This window comes from Seriola aureovittata, chromosome 16 (genome assembly GCF_021018895.1).
Source record: "Seriola aureovittata isolate HTS-2021-v1 ecotype China chromosome 16, ASM2101889v1, whole genome shotgun sequence".
NCBI classification, from domain to species: domain Eukaryota; kingdom Metazoa; phylum Chordata; class Actinopteri; order Carangiformes; family Carangidae; genus Seriola; species Seriola aureovittata.
In genome coordinates, this window is record NC_079379.1 from 20,178,117 (window position 1) to 20,198,054 (window position 19,938).

General features: G+C 41.7%; 1 protein-coding gene across 1 annotated transcript; it reads right to left on the bottom strand.

The window, feature by feature from the left end:
• Positions 1 to 357: 357 nt before the first annotated feature.
• Positions 358 to 18,651, bottom strand: LOC130184053 (SNF-related serine/threonine-protein kinase-like). Its single transcript, XM_056399826.1, has 8 exons — positions 18,396 to 18,651; positions 14,417 to 14,791; positions 13,747 to 13,965; positions 11,579 to 11,825; positions 6,352 to 6,493; positions 4,585 to 4,797; positions 4,016 to 4,150; positions 358 to 3,152 (listed from the first exon to the last, which is right to left on the bottom strand). Exons 2-8 carry the CDS (start codon positions 14,537 to 14,539, stop codon positions 1,847 to 1,849), a joined length of 2,385 nt encoding a protein of 794 aa, XP_056255801.1. The 5' UTR covers positions 14,540 to 14,791; positions 18,396 to 18,651; the 3' UTR covers positions 358 to 1,846.
• Between the last annotated feature and the right edge of the window lie 1,287 nt (positions 18,652 to 19,938).

The following is a 19,938-nucleotide window of genomic DNA, read 5'->3' on the forward strand; positions in this document are numbered from 1 at the left end:
CAATCATGTCTCATCCACAGAAATAATCCCTACTCTGTAATAACCTATTTCTGTTTAGACATCGCAGATGACAAACAAAAACCCTGATGCCGTCATCAGACAGATCTTCCATGTGAGACATTCGCCCATAGATGCCCAGCCATCTCAGACATTGTGCTCTAGCCACCAACCAAACTCTGTACAGTTTTTTGCGTATTTAAAGAGATCAATGTTACAATTTTTATGATTTTTTTACTATAAGCATCAGATTTTTGACTTGACAGGAAATATGGCTGCGCAGTCCCTCACCCTAGTGTCTCTAAACCTGTGCACAAATCTATAAAATGTGGATTGGTAAAAAGAAATGGAAGGGTGAGATGACTTCACATCATTTTATTTTAATAGATCTCTATCATATACATACAGTACAATATGCTCAAGACAGATTTTATGGCACATCCATTTTTGTTGTACATTTTGCAGTCGCTGGTATTGCTGTGAGGCTACAGTAAAGTGACCATTTGAATCTCTTACTTAGGTAGATACAGCAGGTGGTTTGACCTCCGTGGGTTAAGAATAAGGTTGCTACAGCAAAACACATGCACTGTCAAGTTATATATGCCACTAGGGTTGGGTCACACATCCAGTTACACAGACCGATACTTGAAGGGGCGGTGTTGTTATTTTCTATTGAAACCCCTTTGTTGTTTTTGTCTTGGAGTACGCTACAACAGTGGCTACAGTGATCCTGGAAAGCTACAGGATGTACATGGTTTGGGTTCCACCCAGTAATGATTTTTTCCCCCACCACTGATCATGATGTGAGGGCCATTTTGAACTTAAAAGAGCTGCCGTTACACGTGTAATAATTTACTTATGTGTCAGTGGAGATTTTAAATCCGTCTTGATGTTTCTTTTTCAGCCATCAAACACATTTCCAGCTCTGGGTTCAACCAAAACCTTGAATATCCAGTAGGAGTGAAGAATAATGATGGATAAGGATCTAGTATTCAGGTTTCTACTGCAATGCAACTTTACAGTCAATACTACAGGTACAGAGTACTGCTAGGAGGTTATTCACATATGTACAAACTCTGCTGTGTGACTGCAGAGACTTGACAAGTGAGTGTGCGTTTTCTCTCTGCAGAGCACGTTTGAGATAGAAAAATAAAACAGTGATAGACTACAAAATACCGAGTGCCACCGTCATACTCAAGTGCTGCTGTCCATTTTCACCCTGTTATTTGTCTTCATCTGAATGAAAACAGTCATAACTAAACTCTTTCAGTCAGAATAAAAAAACTGATAAAATGATTGTCTCAAAAAATAATTAAAAAAATTATATTTAAAAAAAACAGCATCAAAGTACAACAGAAGACCATATGTAACATGATACTAAAATTCGTCAGCTCATCAGCACTCCCCTGTATCAGCTTATTAGAGTGATGTAGGTGTGAACATTGTGTACGTACAGTATATACAAAGTGTGTGGGAGCAAGGATGTGAGCACCTCCTGGATTTGTTTCCATATGTAATGTGTGTGTCTTATTCAAACACCAGCATTTTAAAATGTCCCCGTTAGTGTCCCGTTTTGATCTGCTTAAAGTGCTTCACATACTTGGCGTGGCACCCAGTCTCCTCCGTGGAGACTTTTTGTGTCTGTAAATGTGCAAGGTTGGCATTTGGACGTTCTCCCAGTCATCCACCGTGAGTGTTGAACAAACGCAAACAGCAATAAATGTAGAAATAACGTGAACTCATGAGCCTGTGGTGACGTCAATGAAGAAAAAAAAAAAAGCAGCAGGATGTATGAATGTAAGCGGAGGAGTGTGGAGGTGCAGCAGCCGATGGCGCGGCTGTCTGCGCTCTAGATGACCTGGCAGCAGCTGTGTGGGGTGGGGGTGCAGAGCAGACCCTCCTTGGGACTGCGGTGGATGTTGACGGACAGAGTCTTGTCGCTCAGAGGCATCTGCAGCACGCGGTTCTTTATGTTCCTGTGGTTCTCCCTGGCCAGGTCCAGCTCTCCGAGCCTCAGGGTGCCCGAGCACGAGCCTTCCAGCAGCGGATCAGCCAATACGTCTCCCAGTGGGGGCTGCTGGTACAGGTTCCCCCTGGGTGAAGGGCCACCCAGAAGCGAGACTTTGTCCAGGCTACCGGTGGAGCCGCCCATGCACATCCTCCACATGGGACGGTCCTGGTTGTCTACCCCAACACCTCCACCACTGCCACCACCGACACCCCCCCCTCCCCCCGTCAGGTTGTGGAACTGAGAGCTCAGGCACAGGCTCATCAGCTTTAGGCTTTCCACCAGGCCACTGGGAGCTTTGGCTGTGCCTTTGCCTTGGCCTGAACCTGATCCAGGACTGGCACAGTTGGAGGGACTGCCCTGCCCTGCCCCCCTCCTCTCTCTACCCTCTTTCCTCCCTTTTCTCTCATCCCCTTGTCCACCTGCAGTCGCTGTGTCTGGTATGTGGTGACTTTCTGTATCATCATCGCTAGTTTCTGAGCTGGGGGTGAAAGTGGCGACCGGTGCTATTACAGTTTTAGGTGAAGACATGAGTGTTGATGGTGACGGTGTTCGAGAGTTCAGACAGAGGGAGAGGCTGGGTTTGGGCAGACCAAGTCCATGCAGCTCTCTCTCTTCCTCCTCCTCCTCCTCATCGTCCTCCTCCTCCTCTTTGTCTTCCTCGTGGATCTGGTTCAGGACTGGAGCGCTCATACGTGACGTCAGCCGATTAGCAGAAGACATAGATGAGGAGGAGGTTTTGCAACGAAGCACCACCTGAGCAGGGAAAGTACAGGGGGGCAAACATTTGTCTTCCTCCCCGTCTTCTTCCTCATCCTCTTCCACACTGAAAAGGCTGGGACTACGGGGTTTAGACGGGCCCACGGAGGCCAGAGAGCTCAGCCTGATGGGGTTGGAGTGGGGCTTTGCAAGAGGCCTGAGCCCCCTCTCTTGGTTCTGTCGTGCAGGCTGCTGCTGGCTCGATGCTGGGGTGTGGCTGTCCTGCCGCTGGCCGAGGTCCAGCAGAGCTGTTTTGGGCCTGGGGCCTTTGTGCAGGCTCTCAGCACTACGGGCTGGGGACTGTGGCCCCCCAGGGTGGGAGATAGTTGGACCCCCCAAGCCATCACTGACATCCTGGTGAACATCCACTCTTGTGGGCCAGGACTGCCTATAAAGGGTTAAACACACAGACAAATGTTAAGAAAGATGTTTCTAGTCTTTATGCTAAACTAAGCTAACCAGCTGTTGGATGTGGCTTCATATTCACTGTACAGACATAACATTGATATCAACCTTTTGAACTATTCTTCTTACCGACAGTTATATATATATATATAATATATATATATATATATATATATATATATTTTTTTTTTTAAATATAAGCTTATTACAAGGGTCTTGAGACTAATGAGATTACATTACACTTTTGTATTACACACACTTTCAGTCAAGTACTGAGCATACTGAGGATGAAATATGAATATATATATATATACACACATATATATACACACACATATATATATATATATATATATATATATACACACACTATATAGAGAGAGAGAAAGTAAGAGAGACATTTGCTGTTTTATTTCAAGATATTTTTGGTGATACAGCTCTGTAATACTGCTGATCTGAAACGTCTCTTCTATTCTGAGTCTGTCTTTCATTCTCTGCAAAAAAAAAAAGCAAAAAAAAAAAAGCTGTCCATCTGCTGTCAAACTTGTTTTTTTAGGAGACTGACAGAACACAGCACTGCAGAGGCAGCACTCTGTCTATGTCAAGAAATGTTTGTGTGTGTGCATGTATGTGTGTTGCTGGACAAGTGTCACTATATTTGTGGGGTCAGAAAACCGGGAGCCCACTATAATTATAGGGGACCAGAAGTTTAAATCTTAAAGGTTAAGACGTTGTTTTAGGGTTAGAATTAGGTCATGATTAGGGTTAGGCATTCAGTCGTGATAGTTAAGGTTAGGGTAAGGGGTTAATATAGTAAAACAATGATGTGTGTGTGTGTGTGTATACCTGAACTGAGCCTTGCTGGGGCTGGGTGACCGTGTCTGGCTGTGTTGCTCCTTCTCTTGCCTCTCCCTCAGCATCCTCTCGGCCAGCAGGAAGTAGGTAGCTGTGATGTGGTTGTACTGATTCGACTCCAGAGCCCTGGGATGATTGAGAGAGAAATCGATTTGAATTCCAAAACACACACACAGAAGTACACGCGTACACACACACACACACACACACACACACACACACACAGATACACACACACACACACACACACACACACACACACACACACACACACACACACACACACACACACACACACACACACACACATATCAACAAGCAGATCAGCAACCAATCCTGACCGTGAGTCAAAAGGAAGTGACGGGGGTGGAGATTTAATTTGACATGGCAACAGCTCAGGACAGATTGGCAGCTGGTGGTTAATGGCAATTAAAGTGTTGATGACATTCAATTAAGCTTCAGTTGGTCTGGTGAACCGTGAGGAATGTTTGGAGATTATACAGGAAAGAATAGCTGTGTGTTTTAATTTATGCATGTATGTGAGATAAAGGGACACATACTCAGTTATGGTGTCTCGGTCTGCGATGCCCCCCAGCACCATGCGTTGAATGATGGAGCCGTGCTCCTCCTCCGACAGGCTGCGATGGGACACCAAAGGGGTGGACAGCTTGGTGGCCGGGGAAGGGTCGACACCTTGGAGCCAGTCATGGGCCTCGATCTGCTCCAGGGTCGCTCGTTTCTTGGGGTCCCTCTGCAGCATATGGCCTATCAGACTGGAGGGAGTCACGGTGGAGATGAGTGTTACGGACAAACTGAAGAAACATCTGGTCATTACTGTAGGAATATTTAGATACACAATCCATTCCTTTAGTATTTGGGGTAAGTAATAAGTGAATGATCTGGAAAAGGTTTTTCCTGTTTATCACACCTCATTTTTGCTGTAGCTTTTGAGATTTAGGAACGTGACAACATCGCTAGAAGATCAGCCAGGTTGTTAACGAAACCCCAGGTTACCCAAATTCACATATATGGAAGGGAAAATGAGCATGAACAGTAGAATTATTACACAAACTGTTCACTGTAAACACCCATCCTGGTTAAACTTTAACCTACCATACTTCCTGTAATCATAAGCTGTAAAATGAGGGACTACTGCCAACATTTCAATGTGCTAACTTTCAGTTTCACCTTCAAATTCAAGAGTTTAGATAAAATAAATAAACTGTTGGCTTGTTTATGACTTGAATGATCGTCTTGATGTTCATGTTTCTTGCCCTCTCCCACCACCCATCCCCAATTCCATCATTGAGAACTTGTAATAATAATAATAGTGGTAGTGGTAGATAATGATAATGAGGTTGTTGTCACTGATAGAAATAACGGATATGAAATACCTTTGAAAAAGAGAAAAAAGAAGTTGTTGCAAACTGGGATTATTATAATGACTCTGCTGTAAACCTGCATGAATAGGATTGGTTGTTACTTGTCAGCTAATGCTAGTGTGACTTCAGAGCTCTGCCTGAACTAACTATGTTTCATAAATGATGGTCAAACTAAATAAATTAAGACCCAGGTTATGATAAACCATAATTCTCTTTAAAATCTGACAATGTCTCGTCAGTGTTTCGTACCTTAATAAAAGGCATTTCATTTAACTTTTTGTTGAATTGATCCAAAATTCTGCTGACATGATAAATGTTTAAATATAAAGCTCAGCAGCTTAAATGCAAAAATACTGTACAGAACAGTCAAACCCTACTCGGGATAATCCAGTTTTATCCGGATAGAAACACCTGTACACAAGTTATCTCACATTTGTTGTCACAGTCCGGTTAAGCTAGATGAACTAACTTCTAACTTCACACAAAATAGGAAGAATACTGTAAATACTGTTTGTTTAAGGGTGGGAACAAACACCATAGGGACCGAAATGTCAATATTTGAAGTACTGTGTGCAAGTCAGCATAACCTAATGATGTCCAAAAGCAGTGTGTTTTCAGAGCTACAGCCATTCAAAATGTATTCAGCGCCTAGTTTGCCCTTCTCTGCTTCGAGGCGTCGTTAAACCCTCACAATGTTAAAAATAGAGGGCCGATTTTAAAGGGTGCATTAGATACACTTAACGCAGCGCTGCATCTGTGGCGGAGCAGCTGACTGCAGCACTGAGTGAAAGCAGGACAACGAGGAGCAGCAGAGGAGAGACCGCTCTCTTTTCTTCTTCACACATCTATAAACATGAAATATGCAGCACCTGCAGAGTACTCCGTCCATCTGTGTAGGGGATGTGTGTGTGTGTGTGTGTGTGTGTGTGTGTGTGTATTACTCACTCTCTGCATGCATGGGAGATGTGTGGAGGCACTGTGTATTTACAGTCCATGATCATAGTGAGCGTCTCGCTGTCGTTAGCCTCCTGGAAGGGGGGCTGACCGCAGACCAGCATGAACAGGATCACCCCAAGACTCCATATATCTGCAGAGACATAGAGAGAGAGAACGCTGCCGGCTCACACCAGTGTGTGCAGATAATATGAGAGGAAAGTGTGAATTTTTTTTTTAAGGAAGAAATGGTAAAAATAAATAAATAAATAAATAAATAAGCATGACAGACCAACAGAGTAAAGCACGTATGCCTTTTCTGCTTAGTGACCTAGATAGAAAAAAACAAGAGCCATCTCCCCTCTAGTTCAAATGAAGCATGAATCATATTCGATCAGAGCCATTTCCATAAATATGTACTAGCTTAGGACACATCTGTCTAACCAAGGATGAGGCTCTGCACTGCTTCCTGCCGCCAGCGTCCCGCTCACACATAAACACGCATGCATGCCCTCCCACACAAAACTCACAGTCCTGGGAAAGTGGGTTAACGTGTTCATCCCTCAAAGCTTCATACAAATGCTAATTTTATGGAACAGTTCTCTCGGTCCGATTAGCCATTTTGAAAAAGAAAGAGAAAAAAAAAAAAAAAGAGCAACTTTTTTGCTCCAGGCTTTCACTGCTGCTCTGGTCAGCAGGATGGTCCACTGACACACATTCTGCAGCCATGTATTGACTATGAGCAGAGAGCCAGTAGTGTAAGAGCACACGCTTTCTCAGTCAGTATGTTGACCCCTTTTTCACAACCACTTTAAAAAAAAAGTGCATGTAAATTAAACAGGAAGCTTAACTATTTCTTTTCTCATCGAGTATCAGCAAAAGTGGGCTGATTTACAGTATGCCACTTCTGCTTTAAAGAAAAAGCGAAATATATTACGTTCTCTTGATAATTGTTCAGTTATATAAAAATAAAAAAAAAAATCGAAATCTCTGTCTTTATCTTCCAGTTAAAACTTAAAATATTTTTAATAACTCATCTTGAACTCATAAATAAAAAAATAAAATAAAATTATCCGGTCAAATGCGATTTGGTGCTACTACCTTACCCCATCCATCATACAAAACTGTAATTGACAATTAGGTTGTATCTAGCTGATAATTACAGAAAACTTAAAATTTCTAAAGAATGTGGATGAAGTCTCATTTAATCGAGTCTCCCTCATCTTCCTCCCCCTGATCTAACAGTGCATGTGAGGAAAGTGTGAGTGGAGGCCTCCGGTAACTATGCAGCACTCTTCCCACATATTTGTTTTCACTCTGAGAATATACTGTAAAACAGAATCTAATGATGCTCTAACTATGGTTTCACTGTGACTTTAAAGCTGCATTAGTAGATTTTATTTGTCCACTAGGGGGCAGCGGAACAAGCTGTAAACACAGTGTTGATGTGCTGTCACGTAGTTGGTGCAAACACATTAGCTAACAGTAGCTTATTTACACATCAAGCAGATGCAAACCAACATTAGCATCAATGTCCAACATTCAATCTCCTTTTAGCTCTTTTGTAACATGTAAATATATTTGGTTCTTTAGCTGCTATGTGCTCCATGATGTTCACCAGCTTGTTGCTAACTGTGTCTGTTTGCTGTTTGGTGCTGAGCAGGTAGTTCACAGCAGACCGTTCATCAGAGCTTGTTTTGCTCAGAAAAATAGTTGCCTGCAGCTGGAGGTTAATGAGAGTAGTAAGAATGAACCCAAGCCATAAAGCTGTGGGCTGTAAAATAAGCTAAAGATGCTAAACTAGATGCTAAATTGCTCTGTAGAGCTGAGGGGAACTGCAGAGTTGGCCGATAATTCTCTGTGGTTTGTCTCCACAATTTTTAATTGGTAATTTAAAAAAAATACTGATTAGTGTTAATCTCTGAGTTACTTTTTTGTTGTTGTTGCTGTGTGGTTACTCCTGTTGTATCTTTGCCCTGCACTTTGCAGATTTCACTGTTTGGTCAAACAAACTGTGCGTCTTATTACCTGTAGATTTTCAAATAATGAAGCTTGTTCTGCCACAGAGGCTAAAGCTGCAAAGGCCAAATATCCAGTTATACTTATGAATACAAAAAGCAGGACAGAAATGGAGAATTAATTCCCTGCTACAGTTGATGTATCAATTATTACCTGAACTGACCTTGTGCTCATTTAACTTGGTGTACTAAAGACTTCGAAAACAAGGTTTATCGTCCCCAACACCCCTGTGATGTGTCTTCATGCTTCTTCATATCACTTCAGTTTGCCAGGATACGCTGGAGATTTCAATCTGGTAAAGTAAATGTGCCAGTTTACTGTGGGTGGCGAGTATTTATTGCTCTGAGGCTGTGAAGGAGCGTCTCATCCTGCTGATGGAGGGAGCAAACACTCCTGCAGTCCCCACCACCATCTTACCCCTAGCCAACGTATCCTAGCAACCATGACCCTGCTCCCTCATTACTTGCGTCAGCGGTCCACCAAACTTCCTTTCTCGATAACTTTATTTATAAACCAGATGGCTGACACATCTCTGGATAACGCCGTTCACATCACTGCACATTAGCATCACTTGTGCTAACGACGTCGGCTACTTAGCGTCGACAGCTGGGAGTGTAAACATCCTCTTTTTTTGCAGCCTTGCATTGCATTTAAACACCAAATGCTTCCCTGAGATAACCAACAACGACTCCCTTGTGTCTTGACACTGTTAACCCCCAGGCTAACCGGGCCACGTTCAGCATCCTGTCCTGCTGATCATTATGCATTTCTTTTTCTAAAAAAAAAAAAAAAAAAAGAACTTGTGCATGTTCATTATGCACAGATATGCTCTGAATTATGCATGCGCCCAGGATATGTTCTTTGTAATTGCTATTAGGTAAGTTAATTTTTTTTTAAGTGCAGCTTGTGCTTCTTGAAGAGGAAGCAGAAATCTATATTTAACTTTCCATTTACTGGAGACGAACAAGGAGGGAGCCCACACTGCATAACATCAAAAGGCACAAAAAAGGAGGCAGGCATCGTTTTATAGCCGTTATTAGTCCATCATCTGCTCACAAAAAGGCACAAACATGTCTGCACCGTGTTAAATCTGTGATTTTCTCTTACTTTTGTTTGATTATTCTGTCATTCACTGTTTTCCTTTAACCAATTATTTCTTTCCATCAGAGGCTGGAGTCTCCACTGTGAATGAAAGTCCAATGTAGGGCCCCGAACGGGACGGCAGTTTTAGTTCATTCACAAGTGAGCCTGAATAGAGCAGACGTGATTAGTTGATTAAATGACTAGTTGATCGACAGAAAATCTATTCAAAAATGAATTGTTTATGTAATTTTTTAAGCTCCAAAAATCCACCACCTCCATTTGCTAGTTATCTTCAGGTTTTGAACTCTTGGTCAAGCAAAACAAGCAATTTCAAGAACTGGGAAAGTGTGATGACATATTTCGTTATTTCTTGACATTTTTATAAACAAAATAATCAAACATGAAAACAAACGAACAGATTAATTAATAATGAAAATAATTATTCATTTCAGCCCTGATACCTAAGCATGTGAGAGAGCGATGAAGAAGTCAAATCTGTATTCTGGGATAAACACGCGACACCTTGTATTAATAAATAGCTTTTTCTTTGCTGTTATGCAGTTTGGACTGTTCAGCTCCTGCTAATTGGCTCCTTCTGTACGACCGACTACGGGTGCGTACGTTCTCCTCTCTATTTTGGATCACTTTTCATCTCAAATTATTTTCAGCACTCCCTCAAAAGAGCAACAAACTCCAAACAGGCCCGGCTTGAGAGAGCTGAGCGAGGACAGCCTCTTTATCTCTGCAACAAACTAGGCTGGCCGCCACCTGGCACGTCACCAGCAAAACCCAGCACCCTACAGACTGTCAGCAGGTACCTTGGCAGCAATGTAATCCCAGGCCAGGTTACCTCAAAGCCCCGAACGTCAGGACTGTTGGCCTCCATTCAGCCTGTTCCACATCAAACTGCACTGCTGATAGAATCGCACAATATTACATCCCGGCTGGGTGGATAATCCCCGCAATCAAAACATCATCATCTCAGCTGAATGAACAATAGTGCACAGGCAGTGTGAACACTTCAGAGGACAGGACACACACACACACACACACACACACACACACACACACACATATGCACTGAAAATGTCCACAAACATCTGATTTATCATTTGGGTCAAGTGCTCAGACAGGATTTAACAGGACAGGTGACCTCACACGTCCAGCTACTCACACAATCATATAAAAAACACACATGCACTCAAATAACAGGGGCTGTTATTATTCCACTTTCAGTATTTGGGAGCTGCTCATCTGCTTGGCACAAGAGAGAGTGAAGGCAGACAGAACAAAATAGCCACTGCAAATCCACTCAGTCAGAAAAATAGAAAATGCTTCTCTTGCTCCTGCATTTTTTTCCCCCCTTCCCTTGCTCTGACGCAGTGGCCTCTGGGTAGACAGAGGCACTTCTGATGCTTTTTTTTTTTGCTCTGTCTGTTTTTCTCTTGTCTATCTTTTCACACTCCCTCATCCCCTCCTTCACCCCTCAATGTGCACGTTTCTATTTAATTTCTTTTCCATTACATTGTAATTTAATATATAAACTGCGGCTCAGCGTGGATTGGGGGGGGGGGGGGGGCACTATCGATGGCGGTGACAATGACGGCGAGGCTGCTTGAGGTGTGTGTGTACGTCGCAACCACAGAGGAAGACAGTGCTGTGGAAACCAATTTCGGCCTGATCTCATATCAGATTTTATTACACGCAGAAAAGGCCACGACTGTCAATGAAAGTAAACTGCAGACAAAAATGAACTGCAGGTGTAGGACTGCAATTCTGTGGATTAAGTTATAGTTTAATTTCGAAACTGACTGATACACTGACACACTGTGAACTCTGAGCAGTTCCTCTCCTTCTATCAGCTGGCTGATAAAGCTGCTGGTGTGCCAAGTACTCTGCAGGGCCCATCCAAAGTACAGTAGGTTATATGGTAAGGTCCCAGAATATGCGGAGCTATCAATAGGTCATCACTTAACCAGGCTGATATACAGTCGAGGACAGCATGTACGTTCTGCCGCTGAATCAGTGTCCCATTCCAGTAAAGGTAAAAGCTGCAATAACTATCTCACTTTGATTATCACCATAGATATCTCCCCGCTGTGTAACCCAGAACTCGCTGTCAGCTCTTCGGACTCACCCACGGCAGGGGCGTCATACTCGTCTCCCAGCAGTATTTCAGGAGCGGAGTAGGCCAGCGAACCACAAGAAGTGTTGAGCGTTTTCCCGGGCTGAAACCGGTTGCTGAAGCCGAAGTCGGTGAGCTTGACGACGCCCTGCTTCTCAAAGAACACCACGTTTTCCGGCTTCAGGTCCCTGTGCACCACGTGTAGCCGGTGACAGTAGGAGATGCCGTGGACAATTTGGGCAAAGTAACACTTGGCCACCTTGAGAATGAGAGACAGAAAGAGTAGTTAGAAATAGTAAAGCATATCAGTCTCATAATTATGTCATCTTGCTGTTTTATTTCACTGTGGTAGCATCGTCTTCGGACACAGCTGTTTTTCTACAAAAAAAGCTCTAAAAACCCATTGAACACTACAAACAGACACAGTTGGCAACTAGCTAGTGAAAAAGGATTCAGTGGCTAAACAGACAGATATTTTTATCAATGCCGAAAACTCCATATGCTAATGCAAATGTTGCTCAATAAGCACTGGATGTCTAAATAAGCAACTGTTTGCTAACAACTTTTATTTATTTATTTATTTATTAACTTTATCTTAACTTTATGGAACGACAATGAGCAGAATATACAGACAGGTGCTCAGTATCTCAATCTGTGCTGATACAGTATCGAGTAGGTAATAAACAATACAGTACAAGTATATTGCAAAATTCAGAATCATACACAAAATCAATGAATAAACAAACAAACAAAAAATATATATGACAAGGGGAAAAGGGGTTATTCCTCTTTGAATAGTTCTTCATATATTTTGACAGTTTTGTTACATTTAGCTGTGTTTAAGAGCTGTAGTGTTTTAATATATTCTAAAAATTCAATTGAAAATCTGAAAAAATTGGGGGAAGTTTTTGCAAATCTGCATTTGTGGATATGAAATTTGCCAAATAGAATCAACAAGTTAACTATAAATTCCATTTCCTTGTTTTTGTGATCAAAACAAGTGATGACACTTTTTACATTACTTATTATATTTCGTTTTACACAATATATATCTCTCAGTCTGAGTCCAAAAGGTTGGTGAACTTGAGCAGTGGTAAAAGAGAGGAATTAAAGATTCAGTTTCGTTATCACAGACCGACATTTATTTCCAATATCTAAAAATTTTGGATAAGTATAAATTAGTTACATATATATTGTGTAAAATTTTAATGTGCACTTGTTTAACTTTATTGTTAATACAGAATTTGTATGGCAAAAGCCATGCTCTTTGCCAGTTAATGTTTGCTAACAACTTTGCTATATGAACTGTGAGTGTTATGTTCACAGCTTGTTTCCCGCTGCCGAAAAAAAATCGTTTTCACACTTTGTTTTTTGTACGGATTAAACAAACAAGATGAAAACGTGTTAATAAGTAAACTTTAGAAGTGCTGGTAGGTGGAGTTTTTTTGTTACCTGTGGAAATACTAGGCTAACTGTTTACCCCTGTTTTCAGTCTGTGCTAAAGTTAAGCTAACCGTTCTGGTTAGCTCAGTACGTAACAGAGTGGCATTAATCTTCTCATCTAACTCTTAATAAAGAAATTGAACAGGCATATTACACAAAATCTTATATTCCTCTGAAGTCACAAAAAATGAACTAATCTAATATATTTTTTATAGTAAAAACAACTTCAACCTGCTTATTTTCTCCCTCGCTGTGTAGTGAGTGCACATAAAGACTCAGCAATAAGCAACTATTGCCATTGCAGAGTTTCACCCTCTTTAATTTGTAATATTAAAGCTTTCAATTTCACACACTTGCCATTCAGGTGTTGGGAATTTAATAACTTTAAAGAATTGGTATGCTGCATTGGTAAGCTTCTAACTACCTGTCCTTCACTGCATTTCCACAAAACAGTCGCCACTATATACAAACAAAAGAACTGAATCTAAATTCTGCTCCCTAGAGATTTTATCTTCAGTGATTCTTGTCCATTTCAAGGAGAATTCATAGTAATATGATGCTTTATTGATCTCCTTTCTCTTGCCTCATCTCAAGGCAAGCCCAAGGTCAGGAGCAGCTATAAAAGAGCACTCCTAAAGATGGTAAGAGACTTCATAAGTTAAAGACACTTCTGTTGAAAGACTGAGTCAAGGCCAATGAATCTGAATGGCCACTCTGTTGCCTACAGTCCCACTCACCTCTTCGCTGAGGCCTCCATCGTGTTTCATGATGCAGTCGTACATGTCTCCTCCGTCTCCCAGCTCCAGGATGAGGTAGAGCTTGGTGGCCGTGTCGATGACCTCGTAGAGGCGCACCACGTTGGGGTGTTGAACCATCTTCATGCATCGCACCTCCTGGAAAAGGTGGCCCCGCGCCACCGGATCCAGCTTAGTCTTATCTATCACCTTTACCGCAACCTGGAAAACAAAATAAATATAATATAATATAATATATAATATATAATAATAATAGCAGCAACACTGGCGTAAATGCTTTTGGGCTGAAGCTGTTAATTGCTGTTGTGTAGTACAGATAATATTTTGATGATTATCAAGCAAAACATTAGAAGTGTACAGTATAGTGCTTAGTCTAATATTTCTAGGAACAACATGGAGACCATCATGTGATAGTAAAACATTCACAAGAGCCAAGAGCAACACCATATGTTGGCAAGTCAATCCACTTAAACCTTACGTAGAAACTTTACTCAAATCTCTCGAGTATTTTTCTCATTACCTTTCTTTGGTATGTGTCTCTTAGGGCGAGGCTGAAATTTTCAACAGTATGTTGATGCTAGATAGTTAAGTATGAGGACATTCCTGGCATTAAAGGCATTGCTCTTGCATGTACAGACATGGACGAGCATACCTTTTCCCCAGTGAATACATGTCGAGCCAATTTGACCACAGCAAAGTGCCCACGGCCCAGAGTCTTGTCCAGGTCATACAGCCCAGCAATCTTCCCATCGTGATGACGTTTGAGCCCCGCCATGGCTGCTCGTGGACGGGGAGGAGGGAGCTGCCTTCTGTCGCCTGCCGGTCCTCGGTCAGTTCTCCATCCCGCCCTGAGTAGGTTGAAGTTGGGTGAGGTTTGTGGTGGTGGTTCGGTTGATTCTGGGCCAGCTGTGGGTCTTCTCGAGGTGCCAGAGATTTGAAGGTAAGTTCCCCCCTGCTGTTCGGTAATGGAGCTTTGACCTGCTGCGCTGCCGGTGCTCCCCTCAATTCAGTCCCGTCTTCTCTTGATCTGAGAGAGAAAAGGATACAAAGGGAATTTAACTTAAATTCTTACTCAGTGGCATTTTGAGTAAAGTGCTAACATGCTTACAATGACAACATTAACATGAAGATGTTTACCAGGATCAACATCTTAGTTTAGAGTGTTAGCATGATACCATTTGGTAATTAGCATGTATATAAAAGCACATCTAAGGGCTGATGGGAATGTCTTGTGTTTAAACTGATAATGGCAATCATGAATGTCATGACATATGATGTGTTTCAGACTGGACCGAAGGGGGGATTGACACGACATTGCCAATCCTAGAACCAGGCTTCTGTGGTGACTAAAAATAACGTATCATAGCAGCTTATCATTTAACAATAAAATCTGTTATAATTATGAAATCAAACACATGGTAAAGTTTCTAACCATCATTTACTACTAAAACTAAAAAGCTAAATTAAAACTAATAGTACCTGAACTGTATGCAACCCAACACATGCCCTACATCATCAATTATTCTTTTCATTCTCATTTATTCTATATGGATATTTGGAGACAATTACTGGCTTTGGATCAGAGTATGTTTTGACCGTGGCATAAATACACCGAGAGTTGAGACATTACCTACTTTATTTTGTAGACTACCCTTAACCCTCCACACTAGCCCTAGTATTGCATTAGGTTTGTTGGCTCAATAACGGAGCTTTGAAGGAGAAGGGGGAAATACATTAGTATGGTTTCTATTAGGGCTCCAAATAACCACTACTTTTATTATCAATTACATTTTTTATTTTTCTCCCATCATTCAATTATAGTTTATTACATGAAATGGTCTAAAATGGTAACAAAAATAGTTCTTATAACCCAAGTTGATGTTGTTATATCTCTAGTTTTTTGAGACCAATAGTCCCAAATTATATAAAACCAGAAAAATTTCACACATTTGAGAACCTGTAACCAGCTCATAATGTTGTAATGTTCTTGTTTGAATTCATTTTCTAACATTCTCTCAATCAATGAAATGACGTTTTTTCAGCTCTAGATAATAAATTCATTATTCACATTATACGATATTACATGATCATACTGGTGGATATTTTTTCCCCGTCGAGCACAAAACTGTACTATTCTAAAGTAATTCATCTGAAATGCCACCGTGCTCACATGTCTGACCCTTCCCTCTGTTCACCAGAAGCTACTGTCGTCACACAGCCTTTTGCTTCACAGCCCTGATTATGAAACAGTGCCTCTGGGGGAGTCATGGCATTCCTCTTCCAAGAATCTACCTGCGTGCCAAGAGCACAGAGACGGCAAAAAAAAAAACAAAATGTACAGGCAAAGAACATTCCTTGGAGGTGATCTCGGCCTAGGTGTGTCCCACTCACCTGGATTCACAGAGACAACAGGAAACCAAATAACTGTTGTCAGGGAGCACGCTTACCTGCATGACCAGATAGAGTAAGATGAAGAAATAAAACATATCTAACCCACCAGCTGTCTGTGGTTCCTTAAATGAAACTATGAAAGCCTCAAGAGCTCTTTTGGGTTTTTATGTGATTCTCAGTTGGAGGATTGTACCTGTGAGAAAGGAGTGAGTCATTTTTCCTATAATAGGAGTCTGACATCTCTATCTGCCTCTGCTCTCTCTCTCTCTCTCACACACACACACACACACACACACACACACACACACACACACACAAAAGTCATCTCAATTGTGCTGAACTCTTCGCCTCACTGACACTGACAACATGTAGGTGTTGATGCCTCAGAAAACTGAAGCCATGAGAGGAGACATATACACACACACACACTTGTGCCTGCTTTCATGCTCTCACACACACACACACACACACACACACACACACACACACACACACACACACACACACACACACACACACACACACACACACACACACACACACACACACACAGCTCTGGCACACTAGTCAGGCTGACAGGCCAGGTTAGGTGAGATCAACAGGGGCTGTGGTGTGGTGATGAGCTGGTGTGTTGGCCTCAGTCAAACCAGGGTATTAACATCTACTCAGCGGTGAATGACTGATCTGATAGTCTAAATCTAAACCTCTTATTTACCTCTACAGAGACTGAGTGTAATCACTTTAGCAGTTTAAACCAGGTGGTGGATGAAAATACAAGCTGAGAGAATGCACTTGGTGTTAAATACAGTTTGGTATTTTAATTACCAGGCCTGCCAAACCTCTAGTCTCTGTGCCATGCCCAGGTACAGTACAGTAGTGTACCAGTCATGCATGCTTCGACGTTGGTTGCATAACTGTTCAAGGTGCCGGCAGCGTATTGATTAACGAAGTGGTAGGGTGCGTGTGTGCACACAAAAGCACACATACACACATATGAGGTCAAGGACCTGTTATAATAGCTGCTACACTCTCATGGCCTGTGAGATTAAAGATATGAAGTGGGAGTTATCAAATATCTGGTTAACTGGAACTCAACTCTCCTGGTACATTTGAGTAAGATACCAGTAAATGAAAGTAACCCAACTTAGTTCACAAGCAAACACACTGACTGTGTTAATCCATGTAAGGTCTAACACTTCACGTACAAAAACTTAGTAGCTGGTTGTATTTGAATAAAATGATTTCCCAACTTTTACAGCTTCTGAAACTTAAAACATTTCACTCCTTGTTTTGTTTGAGTAGTTTAAAAAAAAAAGTCTTAAATTATACCACAAACAGCACAGATTAAAGATAATTTTGAGTATCAGAAATATGTTTTCTTCCTATTAAAATAACCTTATGACCCCTCAGAATTTACTTGCATCCTGTGCAGGGATGCTGATTCCCAGGTTGGGAACCAATGCTATAAGGCACGCTACTAGAATACAATACAAACATGACAGTACTATGCATCACTGGAAGAATATCATGGTGACACCACAGGAGTTAGAGCTGGACCATGAGGTGCTGTATAGATATAGTAAATCCTTTTAAGAACAATCCAGGAATATTATAGCGACTTTTCTGCAGGATTTAGTGTTGTTTGTCCTATGCATGCACAAGGAATGCAGTAACCTGACAACATGTCTTCAGTACTGTAGCATACACTACATTATCTAGTCTGTATGAAGTTACTGTAGTACTACGTTGGTGATACCATCAGGAAGTCACTGTAAACTCACTACACAGTACCACAGGAACACTTTAAATCCCTGGCTGGGTATCATAAGAGTAGCATCATGTGTATAATAAATACATCACTTACTACACTGTCAACTAAACAGAGTATCAAAGGATTGTTGTGTTAAAGCTGCTAAATGACCATCCTGCACTGTATTTGTTATATTTTCACTGCATAGGTGCTACAGCCCATATGGGACCCCCCCCCCCCCCCCTCTACTGTCAACATGCCTGCTGGCTGCATCCACAATAACATGACAGTGCAGACCAGCCTGCGCCAACAGCACACATATGAAAGCTGTGAAGACACGGGCAGCATGCTAAAATGCGCCCCAAGGATGCGCATTAAAGAAAAAAAAAAGTCCCCCACTTAAATCCAGCAGAGCCCCGCCAACTTGACACATATTTACTACACGGGCCCACACCAGCAGCCTGCATGCACTACAACCAGTCCTACTTACCACAGAGGAATCTGAGGTAGCGCCTGCCGTCCTATCTGTTCGCTTTAAAACTGCGGGAGTGTGCGGGGCTCCGGCCGGTGAGCTGCGGGGTTTTAAACGAGGCTGAACTCCGCCGCCGGTTAGTTTAACACTCGGTACCGACTGACAGCGAAGCGGCCACAGATTATTCCGAAGAGTCCCCGTGTAAATCTGTCACACTGTCAACTCAGCCTCTCTCTTTCCCTCCCCCTCTCTCTATCGCTCTCTCTCTCTCGCTCTCTCCTGCGCTTTCAGCTGCGTCAAGGAAACACAGGTAACAGCTGACACAGGAAATAACCTTTCAAAATAAAAGCGTAGAATATTTAAAATGTAAAAGCTCTATTTCAAGAGACTTGAATTATGAAATGTAATTATTTAATGGATGAAGTGATGAATGTACCGGTTTTAAAACATATAATTATTATGCTTTGGATTTTGGTTTCTTTCCTCACCAATTTATCACATTTTTTAAAAATCAATCTCCCTAACAAAAACATTATAGCCAATGTGCTTGCAAGTGTTTTTTTTTTTTTCTTTTAAGATTTTAATATATTATATTTCACATACTTTGGAAATATATATAGGGATTTTAGCGCAATAAATTACATTTTATTTAATAAATGTATTAACCCGGACTGAGTTATCAAAACATTTTAATATTTTACTCCAAGAAAAAAAAAATGGATTTTCAATATTAAAACGCGCAAAATATATATTTTTTAAAATTATTACAATTGTTATCGCTACATGCGTTATTTGATTGTGTTTTTCTCTCTCACTCCTCTTTTTATGGTTCACAGTGTATGCTTACACGACGTAAAATGGGGAGAGTGTAATATATTGTGCTTTTATTTTGATGGAATATTCACCCGTGTTCCGGTATCGTTATTGCCGAATGACAGATCTATCATCACTGCGCTTCTGTACCATTCATCTTTGACGTCAGAACTATGCTCAGAGAAAAGCGTGTTTATCAGGCCCCGTGATAATAACACTAAATATATTATCTCTCTGTAGCTGACCCGCGTCCATGTTGGGGTCATATTTTAATGCATTTGACACAAAATAATTGTGAGGGTGAAAGATAAAATTGATATTTTTATTACATGGCTCAGGCTACAAAGGAACAATGGGTCATTATCAGCTCTAAGACTTCCTATATAAAACCCAGGCAAGCTGTCGGTCAGGCCACTGAGTGAGTTGGCCCGCAGGCCTCCTGCACCCCTCACCCATCCTCAGCCTTCATTTCTCAGGCTGCCAGGAAGGAATCCAATGCCTGGTGAGTGGTGGTGAGATGGGAGGCGTGCTGGCATCAACTGTATGTCCCTGTTCTCTGCACTAAACCAGCTGGGCAATGTTCAAGTGTGTTGTTGTGTAATATTTACATGTTCCTCTCTGGGATGTGAAGTAGAACCTGTTTGGCTGGTGACAGGATCTCCCACCGTGCTGGTTTGTCTCTGCTCTGCTTTAAGATTATTTAATAATCAACTGATTCAAGTTAAGGCCATTGGTGATAAGCAGCACG